The following is a 16,007-nucleotide window of genomic DNA, read 5'->3' on the forward strand; positions in this document are numbered from 1 at the left end:
TGAGCGCAAGTGCTCGCTACTTGAGTTTGCATCGGGTACTCAGGTATGCACCATGTATCAAGGGTGCTTGAGTGACATGCTCGAGTCCCCGCCCGCATGTTTCACGGTTAAAAGACACCCAAAAAAAAACATGCGGGGATCGCTCGTGCATGGCAGGCAATCCCCGCGAGAATTTTTTGGCCGCGAAGCATATGGGGCGGAGACTCGAGCATGTCACTCGAGCACCGACGATACTCAATTCATACCCAAGCACCCAATGCAAACTCAAGTAACGAGCACTTGCGCTCAACACTAGTTGCCATATCGTCATTTTTTTTTTTTTAATTTTTTTTTTGCAGGCTGTCAGCGTTGCACAGTGAGAAGATAGTTTGGTCATGCACTGCGCATGACCAAAAAATCTTCCTGCTGTCTGGTGACCCGGATGTTGTCATGTGTGCGCACGCGATCGCAATGACGTACTAATACGGGTCAGGCTCTTAAAGCCCAGGGCACTGACGCGTATTAATACGTCATGGGCTTTAAAGTGGTTAAGGCATTGTATTTCAAGGTTCTCTTTCACTTCTTACCTGAGGAATACATGGTCCAGTAAAGCCAAACAAGCCATTGGCATTATCACTTTTTAGGATGCTTATTAAGGCTGTTGTATTCTCCTTTGGTATCCTTGCTCCACCAAATACAGATACTAGCTTTAGCATGAAGAGTTCTTCTCCTTCTTCCTCACTGTCATCCCTGGCAGATATAACAAACGACTTGTGTATTTCTCCTTGTCTGTATTCCAAATAGCCAGAAATTGGGTGAAGGTCGCTTTTGGCTGGAGTGAAATGAAGTTCAGCAATCTCTACTCGAGAAAGTCTTTGTTCATATATTCTCACATCTTGGAGAAAGCCAGTGTACCTGCTGCCTCCATTTGCTCCTGCACCAACCCGCAAGGTTCCTGGATCTGAAAAATAAAACAGATACTTTGATCTGTAAAGGGGTTGGTTTGGTTTTGTTATTGTTGTTTATTAAACAGATGAAAAATGATATGCCACTTAAATGTAATGCAGCTGCTTTTGATTGTAGAGGGATTTTTCACACAGGGGTGGTGGAAGGTTGAATGGGTATATAGTAGTCAGTTGAGTAACTTCAATCATTATGAGGCAACAAGCTTGATGGTTTCAACAGTCTTACATGAGACAACAGTTTGACTTGAAGAGATTTAGTTGGTTTACAATCACAAGAATTTGTCTTCCATCTCAGCAACTCTGTTACTCTCCGACAGTCTCTGTACTAGAGATGAGCGTTGTTCTACTCGAACTGTTCGCCAATCTCAAATTCGAGCTGTTTTGGGCGGTGTTCGAGCCGTTCGGCGAACACGAACAATTTGAGAAAAATTCGTCTGTTCGAGGTTATGTTCGATAACTGTTCGTGCACCAAAATCATAACTGGATATTTTCTCAGTAATGATGAAAATTAATGTTAATACGCAGTTTGAGTGTACAGCGGGGTGGGGGGAGGGGCAGGGGATGGATCTCTGCAGGAACAATGAAGATCTCCATTTTTTTTTCTCTTTCCCGCATTTACAGTGGGGAGGTGCAATCTGTCAGCCTATCAGCAGCGCACACACGGAGCGAAGTGCTTTTTTTCACACAAGCAAGGGCATGTGTGATTGGCAGTGTATGTCACATGTCCTTGCCCTATAAGACCAAGCCATTTTCCCCGTCGCCACCATTTTCTCACTGCTGCAGCTGCGTGTTAGACGGCACCGCTGTTGCTGTGTGCGCTATACCTTGTTAATTTCAAGCCAATTTTCGCACAAATATACAGATAGCTTGGGAGTAGGGAATAGTTGTGATTGCAGTCCTTTTAAGGACTAGGTTACAGCATTTCCTACGACTTTTATCAGGGAGGTCTGTGCTCTTAAATAGATACGTTGTGGGAGTAAAGACTAATTGTAATTGGAGTCCTTTTCAGGACTAGGTTACATCAGTTCCTATCAGTTTTTGCCAGGTAGGTCTGTGCCAGTGCTGTGCAAGTTTTTTTCACAGCATTTGGCTGAATCTAGCAAAGCTAATCCTTTTTGGCTTATTGCAGAGTGTGTTAGTCAGTGGAGTAGCCTATCTGTGTTGCAAGATATACCACCTGTGTATAGAATACCAATTTTTTTACTGCACCTAGTGAAGTAAAATCTTTTGGGCATAGCATCATTCTATTAGTCCATCTATACTGACCTCCATCAGGTTGCAAATTAAAACTAATTTTTATCTGCATCTACAGTACCTCTGAAAAAATATTTGGGCTTCTAGCAGTGTGTGGGACTTGTTCTATTAGTCCATCTATACTGACCTCCATCAGGTTGCAAACTGAATATATTTTTTTCTGCATCTACCTCTGAAAAAATATTGGGCTTCTAGCTGTGTGTGGGTCTTGTTCTATTAATCCATCTATACTGACCTCCATCAGGTTGCAAACTGAATATAATTTTTTTCTGCATCTAGCTCTGAAAAAATATTTGGCCTTCTAGTAGTGTGTCGGACTTTCTCTATTAGTCCATATATACTGACCTCCATCAGGTTGCAAATTAAAACTAATTTTTATCTGCATCTACAGTACCTCTGAAAAAATATTTGGGCTTCTAGCTGTGTGTGGGACTTGTTGTATTAGTCCATCTATACTGACCTCCATCAGGTTGCAAACTGAATATATTTTTTTCTGCATCTACCTCTGAAAAAATATTTGGCCTTCTAGTAGTGTGTCGGACTTTCTCTATTAGTCCATCTATACTGACCTCCATCAGGTTGCAAATTAAAAATAATTTTTATCTGCATCTACAGTACCTCTGAAAAAATATTTGGGCTTCTAGCTGTGTGTGGGACTTGTTGTATTAGTCCATCTGTACTGACCTCCATCAGGTTGCAAACTGAATATATTTTTTTCTGCATCTACCTCTGAAAAAATATTTGGCCTTCTAGTAGTGTGTCGGACTTTCTCTATTAGTCCATCTATACTGACCTCCATCAGGTTGCAAATTAAAACTAATTTTTATCTGCATCTACAGTACCTCTGAAAAAATATTTGGGCTTCTAGCAGTGTGTGGGACTTGTTCTATTAGTCCATCTATACTGACCTCCATCAGGTTGCAAACTGAATATATTTTTTTCTGCATCTACCTCTGAAAAAATATTGGGCTTCTAGCTGTGTGTGGGTCTTGTTCTATTAATCCATCTATACTGACCTCCATCAGGTTGCAAACTGAATATATTTTTTTCTGCATCTACCTCTGAAAAAATATTTGGCCTTCTAGTAGTGTGTCGGACTTTCTCTATTAGTCCATCTATACTGACCTCCATCAGGTTGCAAATTAAAACTAATTTTTATCTGCATCTACAGTACCTCTGAAAAAATATTTGGGCTTCTAGCAGTGTGTGGGACTTGTTCTATTAGTCCATCTATACTGACCTCCATCAGGTTGCAAACTGAATATATTTTTTTCTGCATCTACCTCTGAAAAAATATTTGGCCTTCTAGTAGTGTGTCGGACTTTCTCTATTAGTCCATCTATACTGACCTCCATCAGGTTGCAAATTAAAACTAATTTTTATCTGCATCTACAGTACCTCTGAAAAAATATTTGGGCTTCTAGCAGTGTGTGGGACTTGTTCTATTAGTCCATCTATACTGACCTCCATCAGGTTGCAAACTGAATATATTTTTTTCTGCATCTACCTCTGAAAAAATATTGGGCTTCTAGCTGTGTGTGGGTCTTGTTCTATTAATCCATCTATACTGACCTCCATCAGGTTGCAAACTGAATATAATTTTTTTCTGCATCTAGCTCTGAAAAAATATTTGGCCTTCTAGTAGTGTGTCGGACTTTCTCTATTAGTCCATCTATACTGACCTCCATCAGGTTGCAAATTAAAACTAATTTTTATCTGCATCTACAGTACCTCTGAAAAAATATTTGGGCTTCTAGCTGTGTGTGGGACTTGTTGTATTAGTCCATCTATACTGACCTCCATCAGGTTGCAAACTGAATATATTTTTTTCTGCATCTACCTCTGAAAAAATATTTGGCCTTCTAGTAGTGTGTCGGACTTTCTCTATTAGTCCATCTATACTGACCTCCATCAGGTTGCAAATTAAAAATAATTTTTATCTGCATCTACAGTACCTCTGAAAAAATATTTGGGCTTCTAGCTGTGTGCGGGACTTGTTGTATTAGTCCATCTATACTGACCTCCATCAGGTTGCAAACTGAATATATTTTTTTCTGCATCTACCTCTGAAAAAATATTTGGCCTTCTAGTAGTGTGTCGGACTTTCTCTATTAGTCCATCTATACTGACCTCCATCAGGTTGCAAATTAAAACTAATTTTTATCTGCATCTACAGTACCTCTGAAAAAATATTTGGGCTTCTAGCAGTGTGTGGGACTTGTTCTATTAGTTCATCTATACTGACCTCCATCAGGTTGCAAACTGAATATATTTTTTTCTGCATCTACCTCTGAAAAAATATTGGGCTTCTAGCTGTGTGTGGGTCTTGTTCTATTAATCTATCTATACTGACCTCCATCAGGTTGCAAACTGAATATATTTTTTTCTGCATCTACCTCTGAAAAAATATTTGGCCTTCTAGTAGTGTGTCAGACTTTCTCTATTAGTCCATCTATACTGACCTCCATCAGGTTGCAAATTAAAACTAATTTTTATCTGCATCTACAGTACCTCTGAAAAAATATTTGGGCTTCTAGCAGTGTGTGGGACTTGTTCTATTAGTCCATCTATACTGACCTCCATCAGGTTGCAAACTGAATATATTTTTTTCTGCATCTACCTCTGAAAAAATATTTGGCCTTCTAGTAGTGTGTGGGACTTTCTCTATTAGTCCATCTATACTGACCTCCATCAGGTTGCAAATTAAAACTAATTTTTATCTGCATCTACAGTACCTCTGAAAAAATATTTGGGCTTCTAGCAGTGTGTGGGACTTGTTCTATTAGTCCATCTATACTGACCTCCATCAGGTTGCAAACTGAATATATTTTTTTCTGCATCTACCTCTGAAAAAATATTGGGCTTCTAGCTGTGTGTGGGTCTTGTTCTATTAATCCATCTATACTGACCTCCATCAGGTTGCAAACTGAATATATTTTTTTCTGCATCTACCTCTGAAAAAATTTTTGGCCTTCTAGTAGTGTGTCGGACTTTCTCTATTAGTCCATCTATACTGACCTCCATCAGGTTGCAAATTAAAACTAATTTTTATCTGCATCTACAGTACCTCTGAAAAAATATTTGGGCTTCTAGCAGTGTGCGGGACTTGTTCTATTAGTCCATCTATACTGACCTCCATCAGGTTGCAAACTGAATATATTTTTTTCTGCATCTACCTCTGAAAAAATATTGGGCTTCTAGCTGTGTGTGGGTCTTGTTCTATTAATCCATCTATACTGACCTCCATCAGGTTGCAAACTGAATATATTTTTTTCTGCATCTACCTCTGAAAAAATTTTTGGCCTTCTAGTAGTGTGTCGGACTTTCTCTATTAGTCCATCTATACTGACCTCCATCAGGTTGCAAATTAAAACTAATTTTTATCTGCATCTACAGTACCTCTGAAAAAATATTTGGGCTTCTAGCAGTGTGCGGGACTTGTTCTATTAGTCCATCTATACTGACCTCCATCAGGTTGCAAACTGAATATATTTTTTTCTGCATCTACCTCTGAAAAAATATTTGGCCTTCTAGTAGTGTGTCGGACTTTCTCTATTAGTCCATCTATACTGACCTCCATCAGGTTGCAAATTAAAACTAATTTTTATCTGCATCTACAGTACCTCTGAAAAAATATTTGGGCTTCTAGCAGTGTGCGGGACTTGTTCTATTAGTCCATCTATACTGACCTCCATCAGGTTGCAAACTGAATATATTTTTTTCTGCATCTACCTCTGAAAAAATATTTGGCCTTCTAGTAGTGTGTCGGACTTTCTCTATTAGTCCATCTATACTGACCTCCATCAGGTTGCAAATTAAAAATAATTTTTATCTGCATCTACAGTACCTCTGAAAAAATATTTGGGCTTCTAGCTGTGTGTGGGACTTGTTGTATTAGTCCATCTGTACTGACCTCCATCAGGTTGCAAACTGAATATATTTTTTTCTGCATCTACCTCTGAAAAAATATTTGGCCTTCTAGTAGTGTGTCGGACTTTCTCTATTAGTCCATCTATACTGACCTCCATCAGGTTGCAAATTAAAACTAATTTTTATCTGCATCTACAGTACCTCTGAAAAAATATTTGGGCTTCTAGCAGTGTGTGGGACTTGTTCTATTAGTCCATCTATACTGACCTCCATCAGGTTGCAAACTGAATATATTTTTTTCTGCATCTACCTCTGAAAAAATATTGGGCTTCTAGCTGTGTGTGGGTCTTGTTCTATTAATCCATCTATACTGACCTCCATCAGGTTGCAAACTGAATATATTTTTTTCTGCATCTACCTCTGAAAAAATATTTGGCCTTCTAGTAGTGTGTCGGACTTTCTCTATTAGTCCATCTATACTGACCTCCATCAGGTTGCAAATTAAAACTAATTTTTATCTGCATCTACAGTACCTCTGAAAAAATATTTGGGCTTCTAGCAGTGTGTGGGACTTGTTCTATTAGTCCATCTATACTGACCTCCATCAGGTTGCAAACTGAATATATTTTTTTCTGCATCTACCTCTGAAAAAATATTTGGCCTTCTAGTAGTGTGTCGGACTTTCTCTATTAGTCCATCTATACTGACCTCCATCAGGTTGCAAATTAAAACTAATTTTTATCTGCATCTACAGTACCTCTGAAAAAATATTTGGGCTTCTAGCAGTGTGTGGGACTTGTTCTATTAGTCCATCTATACTGACCTCCATCAGGTTGCAAATTAAAACTAATTTTTATCTGCATCTACAGTACCTCTGAAAAAATATTTGGGCTTCTAGCAGTGTGTGGGACTTGTTCTATTAGTTCATCTATACTGACCTCCATCAGGTTGCAAACTGAATATATTTTTTTCTGCATCTACCTCTGAAAAAATATTGGGCTTCTAGCTGTGTGTGGGTCTTGTTCTATTAATCTATCTATACTGACCTCCATCAGGTTGCAAACTGAATATATTTTTTTCTGCATCTACCTCTGAAAAAATATTTGGCCTTCTAGTAGTGTGTCGGACTTTCTCTATTAGTCCATCTATACTGACCTCCATCAGGTTGCAAATTAAAACTAATTTTTATCTGCATCTACAGTACCTCTGAAAAAATATTTGGGCTTCTAGCAGTGTGTGGGACTTGTTCTATTAGTCCATCTATACTGACCTCCATCAGGTTGCAAACTGAATATATTTTTTTCTGCATCTACCTCTGAAAAAATATTTGGCCTTCTAGTAGTGTGTCGGACTTTCTCTATTAGTCCATCTATACTGACCTCCATCAGGTTGCAAATTAAAACTAATTTTTATCTGCATCTACAGTACCTCTGAAAAAATATTTGGGCTTCTAGCAGTGTGTGGGACTTGTTCTATTAGTCCATCTATACTGACCTCCATCAGGTTGCAAACTGAATATATTTTTTTCTGCATCTACCTCTGAAAAAATATTTGGCCTTCTAGTAGTGTGTCGGACTTTCTCTATTAGTCCATCTATACTGACCTCCATCAGGTTGCAAATTAAAACTAATTTTTATCTGCATCTACAGTACCTCTGAAAAAATATTTGGGCTTCTAGCTGTGTGTGGGACTTGTTGTATTAGTCCATCTATACTGACCTCCATCAGGTTGCAAATTCAAAATAATTTTTTTCTGCATCTAACCCAGCCAATAGTTTTGGCCTAATACCACAGTTTGGCCACTCAGCTCTGCTCGGTTACCATCCATTGTTTTTTTGTGCAAACAACTCCAGAGTTGTGAATTAGTTAACCACCAAAATGAGTGGAAAAAGGCCTGCTGCTGGTGGAAAGGGGAATAGGCGTGTTGGGAAGGGGAAAAAAGGTTGTGTCCGTGGGGTAGGTGTTAAAGCAACAGTAACATCTGCAGAAGAAAGACCATCTTCCAGCCAAACTAAAATGTCTACTTCTTTTAGCGGACAATGTGATAAGATCCCTTTCTTACGGCCACGCCAATCGCTACAAATTCCAGATGAGGCACAAAAACAGCAGGTGCTTCAACGGATATCAAGTGCTCCTTTAAGTGGGCTCTCCTCCACATCAACTTCAACATCACAAATACTCCAGTCCTCAAAGGTGCCACCCAAATTGCACTTGCTTCCTCACAGCTCCCAAATCTCCAGCTGCCCGTCTGAGTATGAGGTAGAACAGATGGTTGAGTCTGCAGAGCTGTTTACTCATACTATAGCCTGGGAATCAGAGGTCGACTCCAGCGCTTCTGTGAATCCAGACGAGGAAATGATCTGCACTGATGCCCAGAATCTTTATGAGTCGGATCCAGGACCAGACGCAGAAGGTTCTGACCATAATGTAGACCCTCATTCCCAAACTGTAACTCCTGTTGGTGGAGACAATGAGGAAGACGATGATAAGACTCAAATACCTGATTGGAGCGACAACTTTAGTTTTTTGTCAGGGCAGGAACAGGTTGGCTCTGAGGACGACGGGTGTGATAACGCACAGGGTGATGATGATGAGGTCGGAGATCCCACTTACTGTCAACCCACAGTCAGCCAAGAGATGAGGTCAGCAGAGGAGGTGGAGGAAGATGCTAGTGACGACGAGGTCAGGTTGCGCCTTCCTGGACAGAGACGTAGTACTGGAAGCATGTCAACAACTGCATCCTCAAACACAACTCTGCCTCTCACCACAAGTCGTGGTGGCTCTTCAGGTCGCATGGGTGCTAAGCCTTGCATAGCCTGGGCATTTTTTCAGATCGATAAAGATGACCCAACTCGTGTTATCTGTAACATTTGTCAGCAAAAGCTAAGTAGAGGCCAAAAAATACATAGTTTGAGTACTTCATGCATGAACCGGCACATGGACATGAAGCATAAGTTGCAGTGGGAAGCTCAGTGTGCTACAATGCGGCCTAGCCGGCCGGGCCAACCACCGTCTGCCATATCTTGTGCATCCGCGGCCTCTTCATCCTCTGTGACTGGGGGGACAGCAGTCACACCTGTTTTGGGGCGCAGACCTGCCACCTCTTTACCCGCAACAGCCAGCGTGATTGGCAGGTCATCATTTTCTTTGGAGGTGGTAACACCAGCTGGTGTTGAGCGCTGTCCGACATCGATAGCACCACCTTTGGATGAAGGCAACCTAACATGTCCGCCTGCATCTTCCTCACAGACCGGCAGTTTGCCGGGGACACCCTTATCAACCCCGTCTAAGCACAATAGCCAGCCCTCGGTCCCTCAGATGTGGACAAGTAAAAGACCATTTCCTCCTAGCCATGAGAAAGCTAAGAGGTTGAATTTCACCATCTGCAAGCTCTTGGCTACAGAAATGCTGCCTTTCCGCCTGGTGGACACAGAGGATTTTCGAGACCTTATGTCCGTCGCAGTGCCCCAGTACCAGATGCCCAGTCGGCACTACTTCTCAAAGAAAGGTGTGCCTGCGCTCCACCAGCATGTCGCACACAACATCACCGCTTCTTTGAGAAACTCTGTGTGTGACAGGGTGCATTTCACCACAGACACTTGGACGAGTAGGCATGGACAGGGGCGTTACATGTCGCTGACTGGGCACTGGGTAACTATGGTGACAGCAGGACAAGGGGCTGCTGTCCAAGTCTTGCCGTCCCCACGAGTTGTGCGTCAATCCTCTTTATGTCAAAGTTCCTCCACTGCTTCTGCCTCCTCAACCTCCTCTCGGTCTTCCACCTGCACCCAAAGCCTGTCTGGTCATGCCACAAGCTTTCTAACTGCGCAGAAGGGATCCTGCACACCTCCTTACTATGCTGGCAGTAGGGCTCAACGTCATCAGGCGGTTTTTACATTGAAATGTCTGGGAAATGTGAGTCACACAGCTGAGGAGTTGTGGTCAGCTCTGGAGAACCAATTTCATGAATGGTTGTCTCCACTGGACCTGAAACCAGGGAAGGCCGTGTGCGACAATGCTGCAAACCTGGGTGCGGCCCTTCGCCGGGGCAATGTCACACACGTGCCTTGTATGGCTCACGTGTTGAACCTGGTTGTCCAGCAATTTTTAGCCCACTATCCCAGACTAGATGGCCTTCTGCAGAGGGCACGGTCGCTGTGTGCTCACTTCCGCCGTTCGCATCCCGCAGCTCAGCGACTTACATCTCTACAGAAGTCGTTGGGCCTGCCACTTCACCGGCTAAAATGCGATGTGCCTACCCGGTGGAATTCAACTCTGCACATGTTGCAGCGACTGTGGCAGCACCGACAAGCCCTGGTGCAATACGTTCTGACGTATAGCCTGGGCCAACGAGATTCAGAGGTGGGGCAAATCACGCTGGAGGAGTGGTCTCAGATCAGGGACCTATGCACCCTTCTGCACAGTTTTGAAATGGCGACGAAGATGTTTAGTGCTGACGATGCCATTATCAGCATGACTATTCCGGTGATTTACATGCTGGAGCACATGTTAAACAGAATTCGGAGTCAGGTGGTGGCACAAGAGGAGGTGGAGGAAGTAGAGAAGGAGGAGTTGTATGCGGAAGGGCTAACATCTGCAAGGTCCAGAAGGTCGGCAGCACCAAGGCGGCAGGCATGTGAGGGTGGGGGAGATGGTTTTACCAGGGCGCATGGTAGCAGCCAAACTAGTGAGGAAGGTGCAGGAGCCCAGGAAGGAGTGGAGGACGAACTGATGGAAGACTCATCAGATGAGGGAGACCTTGATCACATTTCTGTTGTGCGAGGTTGGGGGGAGAGGACAGAGGAAGGAAGCATGATTGTTACCTCGCCACCAACACAACAGGGACTTGGTGCTCCTGGATGCGCAACACACATGAGTGCCTTCTTGCTGCACTACCTGCAACATGACCCTCGAATTGTGAGAATTAGAAATAATCCTGACTACTGGGTTGCCACACTGTTAGATCCCCGGTACAAAAGTAAATTTGCAGAAATTATTCCTGCCATAGAAAGGGATGCACGCATGCAGGAGTATCAGCAGAGACTGTTGCAGAATCTTACATGTGCTTTTCCACAAAATACCAGTGGTGCACGTAGTGAATCTCACAGTTCCAACTTGCCAACCGTGGGACCGTCAAGTGTTCAGCACTCAAACCGTAACAGAACCACAGTATCTGCTGGTAACATCAATTTTGCGGAATCATTTCACCACTTTTTTAGCCCATCCTTTGCAAGGCCACAGGAGACAAGAAGTCTGACACATAGTCAACGCCTAGAGACGATGGTACAGGAGTATCTCCAAGTAAACATTGAAGCCACGACTGTGTCACTGGACCCTTGCTCTTTTTGGGCTTCCAATCTGGATAAATGGCCGGAGCTAGCCATTTACGCCTTGGAGATCTTGTCATGCCCCGCAGCCAGCGTTCTGTCTGAACGTGTGTTCAGCGCTGCTGGTGGTGTGCTGACAAATAAGCGCACGCGGCTCTCCACTGATAATGTAGACAGACTCACGTTCATAAAGATGAACAAATCATGGATCCGAAACGACTTTTCTACCCCTGTGTCATCCTGGGGAGAGTAAAAGCTTGATGATTGGTTAAAATCACCCTACCAAACGTTTTAAGCTTTCAAATTACTAATCATGTTTATCTGTATCTTGACTGGAAAATAATTTGGGCTTTGTAGCAGTGTGCAGCACTGATCCTATTAGGCCATCTATAATAAGCTCCACCAGATTTAAAATTAAAAATAATTTTTAGCTGCATCTAGCCCGGAAAATAATTTTGGGGCTCCGAGATGCGCAAGACACATAAGTGCCTTCTTGCTGCACTACCTGCAGCATGACCCTCATATTGTCAGAATTCGAAGTAATCATGACTACTGGGTTGCCACACTCTTAGATCCCCCAAACTTTTCGATCAACCTTTTCATTTTAATAAAGACCAAAAAATGGTCATTTTTGAAATTATAAGCATTAGCAGGTTGTTAGAAACTGAAATCAAACAGTTTTCAACTCAAAACTTTATTCTAGGTGATGTTACATTTTCACATAGGACCCCTTGTTCGAAAGGAGCTTCTGAACTCTCTCGTCCATTGAATTTGTCAGGTTTTGGATGGTTTCTGCTTCAATTGTTTTGCATGAGGACAGAATACCCTCCCAGAGCTGTTGCTTAGATGTGAACTGCCTCCCGTCATCATAGACACTCCTTTTAATGATGCTCCAAAGGTTCGGAATGGGGTAGAGGTCAGGGGAGCATGGGGGTCACACCATAAGTTTGTCCCCTTTTATGCCCATATCAGCCAGAGATGCAGATGTTTTATGTGCAGCATGAGATGGTGCATTATCATGCAGAAAAATGATCTTGCTGTGAAATACACGGTTCTTCTTCTTGAACCATGGCAGGAAGTGCTGTTTGAGAAAATCCACATACATTATGGAGTTCATCTTTAGCGCCTTCAGGGATCCTAAAGGGGCCGACAATCTCTCTCCCCATGATTCCAGCCCAAAACATTATTCCACCTCCTCCTTGTTGGCGCTGTAGCCGTGTTTGCGTGGGGTGTCCATCAACCAGCCATCCTCCACTCCATCCATCTGGACCATCGAGCGCTGCACGGCACTCATCCGTGAACAAAACAGTTTTGAAATCAGTCTTCATGTAATGTTTGGCCCACTGGAGCCGTTTCTGCTTGTGTGCAGTGGATAGAGGAGGTCGACAGGATGGCGTATGCACAGCTGCAAACCTCTGAAGGACCCTGCATCTTGTTGTTCGGGGGACGTTGGAGGCACAAGCAGCTTCAAAAACTTGTCTGCTGCTATGACAAGGCTTTTTTGCCGCTGCTCTTTCAACCTGACGTAATTGCCTGTAGGAAAGAGTCCTCAATTTGCCCTTATCAGCACGCACACGTGTGTACTGTGAATCAGCTACATACTTCTTGATTGCCAAGACACTTCATCCTGATCATCGCACAATGTTGATTGTAGTCATGCCTTGACCTAAACACTCCACAATTTGTTGCTTCTCAGCAGCCGACACATCCTTTTTCTTTCCCATTTTGGCAGAAAATGTAGGCTGCTTAATAATGTGAGAGAGCCTTCTTAAGTAGTCTTGCCTTTCATTGGACACACCTGCCAAACTAATTAGCACAGGTGTCTGCAATTGCTTACAGTGATATAAAGAGCCCTGACACACATCACCATCAATGAGTTTAACTGACAAACAAACAAATTCTTCCCTTATCACTCCTAAACACTTTTTGCATAATAATTTGGAACGCGGTGTACATGTGCTTTTCCACAAAACACCAGCGGTTCACGTAGTGAATCTTACAGTTCTAACTTGCCAACCGTGGTCTGTATGGAATTGTTCAATAAAGGGCCCAAAATTAAGATAACATAGATCTATTTCAGCCATAACAGCATGGATGGATATATGTGATTGAGTGATATATACTAGGACATCATCAGCAAATAGAGAGCACTTGTACTCGGTGCCTCCCACCTCAATCCACCTAATATTGGGGTTATGGCGAATTGATGAGAGCAGGTGCTCCGTCACTAGGATGTATAAGAGAGGGGACAGAGGACATCCCTGCCTTGTCCCATTGGTGATTGTGAAAGGTGATGAAAATGTTCTGACGCACCCCCTGGGCCTTGGGACACCCGGAGCCGGACCCTTTTTGGTGGATGCTGGTGGTTGTAGTCTTCGTGGCGGCGACCCGGTTCCGTGGCTCAGGGCGGTCAAACCAGTGGCGGAACTATTTATGTGGTTTTGATGTTTAAATGTCCGACTACGCCACCCGTGGATTGCGGTCAGAGTGAACCGCCGCTACAGGGCAGACCGCTGAGGCTGGTGTTGTGGGTGCAGCAGAGCGTAGCATAACTCCCCACGGGAGGAGTATAGCCTCAGGGCAGTGTATGCGGAGGATGGGGGTGATGGTGCAGGGCAGCAGCAGTAACGACACGGAGTCAGTGATGCAGTCCAGGGCCTTTACTCACAGTTCTTATTATCCAGACCACGTCTGCAGGTAACGGCTGCCCACGTCGTACTGTGCTCACCAGGTGAGGGGCTCAGACAACTCCCAGATAACTTTGGAGCACTTCACAGGACCCCCTTTGTGTGTCCTTTGTCTGGCCTTTCTTACCAACACTTCTGTCCGGCTGCCTCGGGCCTCCTCTTGGTAAACTTGGCGCCAGTTTCCCTGACCCTATGTGGTGCCTTCCTAGCGGGTGTAGCGAGGGGCTGCGCCACATAAAATGTCAGAGCCTCCGGTTTCTAGCTGAGGGTCGTTTCCTGCCTCCACTAGTTCGGGGACCGGTCTCCCCCTTTGGCCTGACCCCTCCACGCAGGTGGATTCGGGCGTGCGGTGGCGACTCGCCCGTCCGCACCCCTGGGATCCCTTCATTCCTCGTTCCTGGAGCCTTCTCCGCTCCTCTTCCTTCCTTCTCCCTCTTCCAGGCCTGGGCCTCTGTTACTAGGCCCGCCTCCGGAGCAGAGCTCATGCAGAGCCCCTGCTCCCTGCCACTTCTGCTCAGACTTCTCTGCACTGAACTAAGATGGTGCCCACCTTTTATACTCCCTTCTCAATGCACCCAGGAACTGCTTCCTCCCTGCTCCTGCACTACAGGGTTCCCCTTCCTCAGTGTTCCCTCCCCCCACTCCAGCCAGGGACAGGGACTGTCGTGCCCATCTCAGGGGCATATTGGTCGCCCTGCCCCACGGCAATGTGGTGTAATGCATGCAGGTGTCGGGTCCTGATCCACACTCCATCCTTACCTGAGAGTGAGATATCACACCTCTGGGTGAGGTGCAATACTTCTGTAGCAACCGAGCCCTCAGGGTGCTACAGTTCCATTTATCTTCAGCCTAGGTGACGTATTGCGATACAGGGCCGTGATTTTGGCTATAAAAGGGTCCCCTAGACCCCTACCCCAAGCTTTTTAAGAGAATCATATATGGCGTGCCAGGAGACTCTATGGAATGCTTTCTCAGCATCCAACGAGAGTATCTAATTACAAATTTTTAACTGCATCTAGCCCAGGAAATACTTTGTGCCTAGTAGCAGTGTCTGCTAGTCAGCGGATTATCCCGGCTGTTAAGCAAGCTACACCACCTGTAGTTTGGACACTTCATTTTTTCAAAGGAAATGCTTCGGGACCATGGGATACTCAGTGAAGAGCATCAGGAGGCACCCCAAGGCATAGGGGCTGGGACTGGCAGTAGGATGCCTTGCGGTGGACAGCCGAGCTCGATCCTTATAAAAGCTTTTTAACTGCAGCAGCTTTAGTGGACGCTACTGGAGCTGGAATTACGCGGCTGCTGGCATGACACTTGCCCTCCAATAGATCCTTGTAAATGGATTTAAAGTGTATTCATTCAAATTAGAGAGACAATTTAAATTAAAAAGCTTAGAGCTGCCTCCACCACAGGGGGGCTCGCTCGACCCACCAGCGGACAGGCACCAGTATTGGGAGAGGGGGGCTGGCCATCAGGGTTCACCGCGGCTCTGGCACAAACCCGGCGACACGGAGGTGGCACGGGCAGGAGCGGACTGGCCGTGTCGGCTTCTCACTTTTTGGATTTTAGAAGGGCATGACATGCCTATATCTGTGTCTCCCCCTCCTTTTACTCCTCCACCTCTTTTATTTTCGCATGACTATATGTACTTGTCACTTTTCCATGTGTTAGTTGTGTCTTCTGAGCAGTTTGTCAGCTTTTGGACACCTTTGAAGGTGTTTTCTATGTGTTTCTATGTGTTTTTGTTTGCCTGCCATTGGTTTTAACGGTGTTCGAAGGTGTTCGACGAACAGTTCGACGAACAGTTCGGCGAACACACGGGTGTTCGACGAACCGAACCGAACTCGAACACTACGGGGGTGGCTCAACACTACTCTGTACCCCTATTTCAGCACACACTTTCCCAGTACTAATCACAATAATCAC

At 44.3% G+C, this 16,007-nt stretch overlaps 1 protein-coding gene across 4 annotated transcripts in view; it reads right to left on the minus strand.

Moving 5' to 3' along the window:
- ADGRV1 (adhesion G protein-coupled receptor V1) overlaps positions 1-16,007 on the minus strand; it is a 627,077-nt gene that overhangs the window by 457,390 nt on the left and 153,680 nt on the right. For all 4 annotated transcript variants that reach the window (XR_012320105.1, XM_073678624.1, XM_073678616.1 and 1 more), the window contains one exon: positions 567-940. Coding sequence is in view for 3 of the 4 variants with exons in the window: in XM_073678624.1 (XP_073534725.1) it covers positions 567-940 (374 nt within the window). In the remaining variant the exon portion in view is untranslated. The remainder of the gene's footprint in view (positions 1-566; positions 941-16,007) is intronic.

Source organism: Phyllobates terribilis, unplaced genomic scaffold, assembly GCF_046119375.1.
Source record: "Phyllobates terribilis strain yellow unplaced genomic scaffold, ASM4611937v1 Scaffold_1__5_contigs__length_1240528914, whole genome shotgun sequence".
Lineage (NCBI taxonomy): Eukaryota > Metazoa > Chordata > Amphibia > Anura > Dendrobatidae > Phyllobates > Phyllobates terribilis.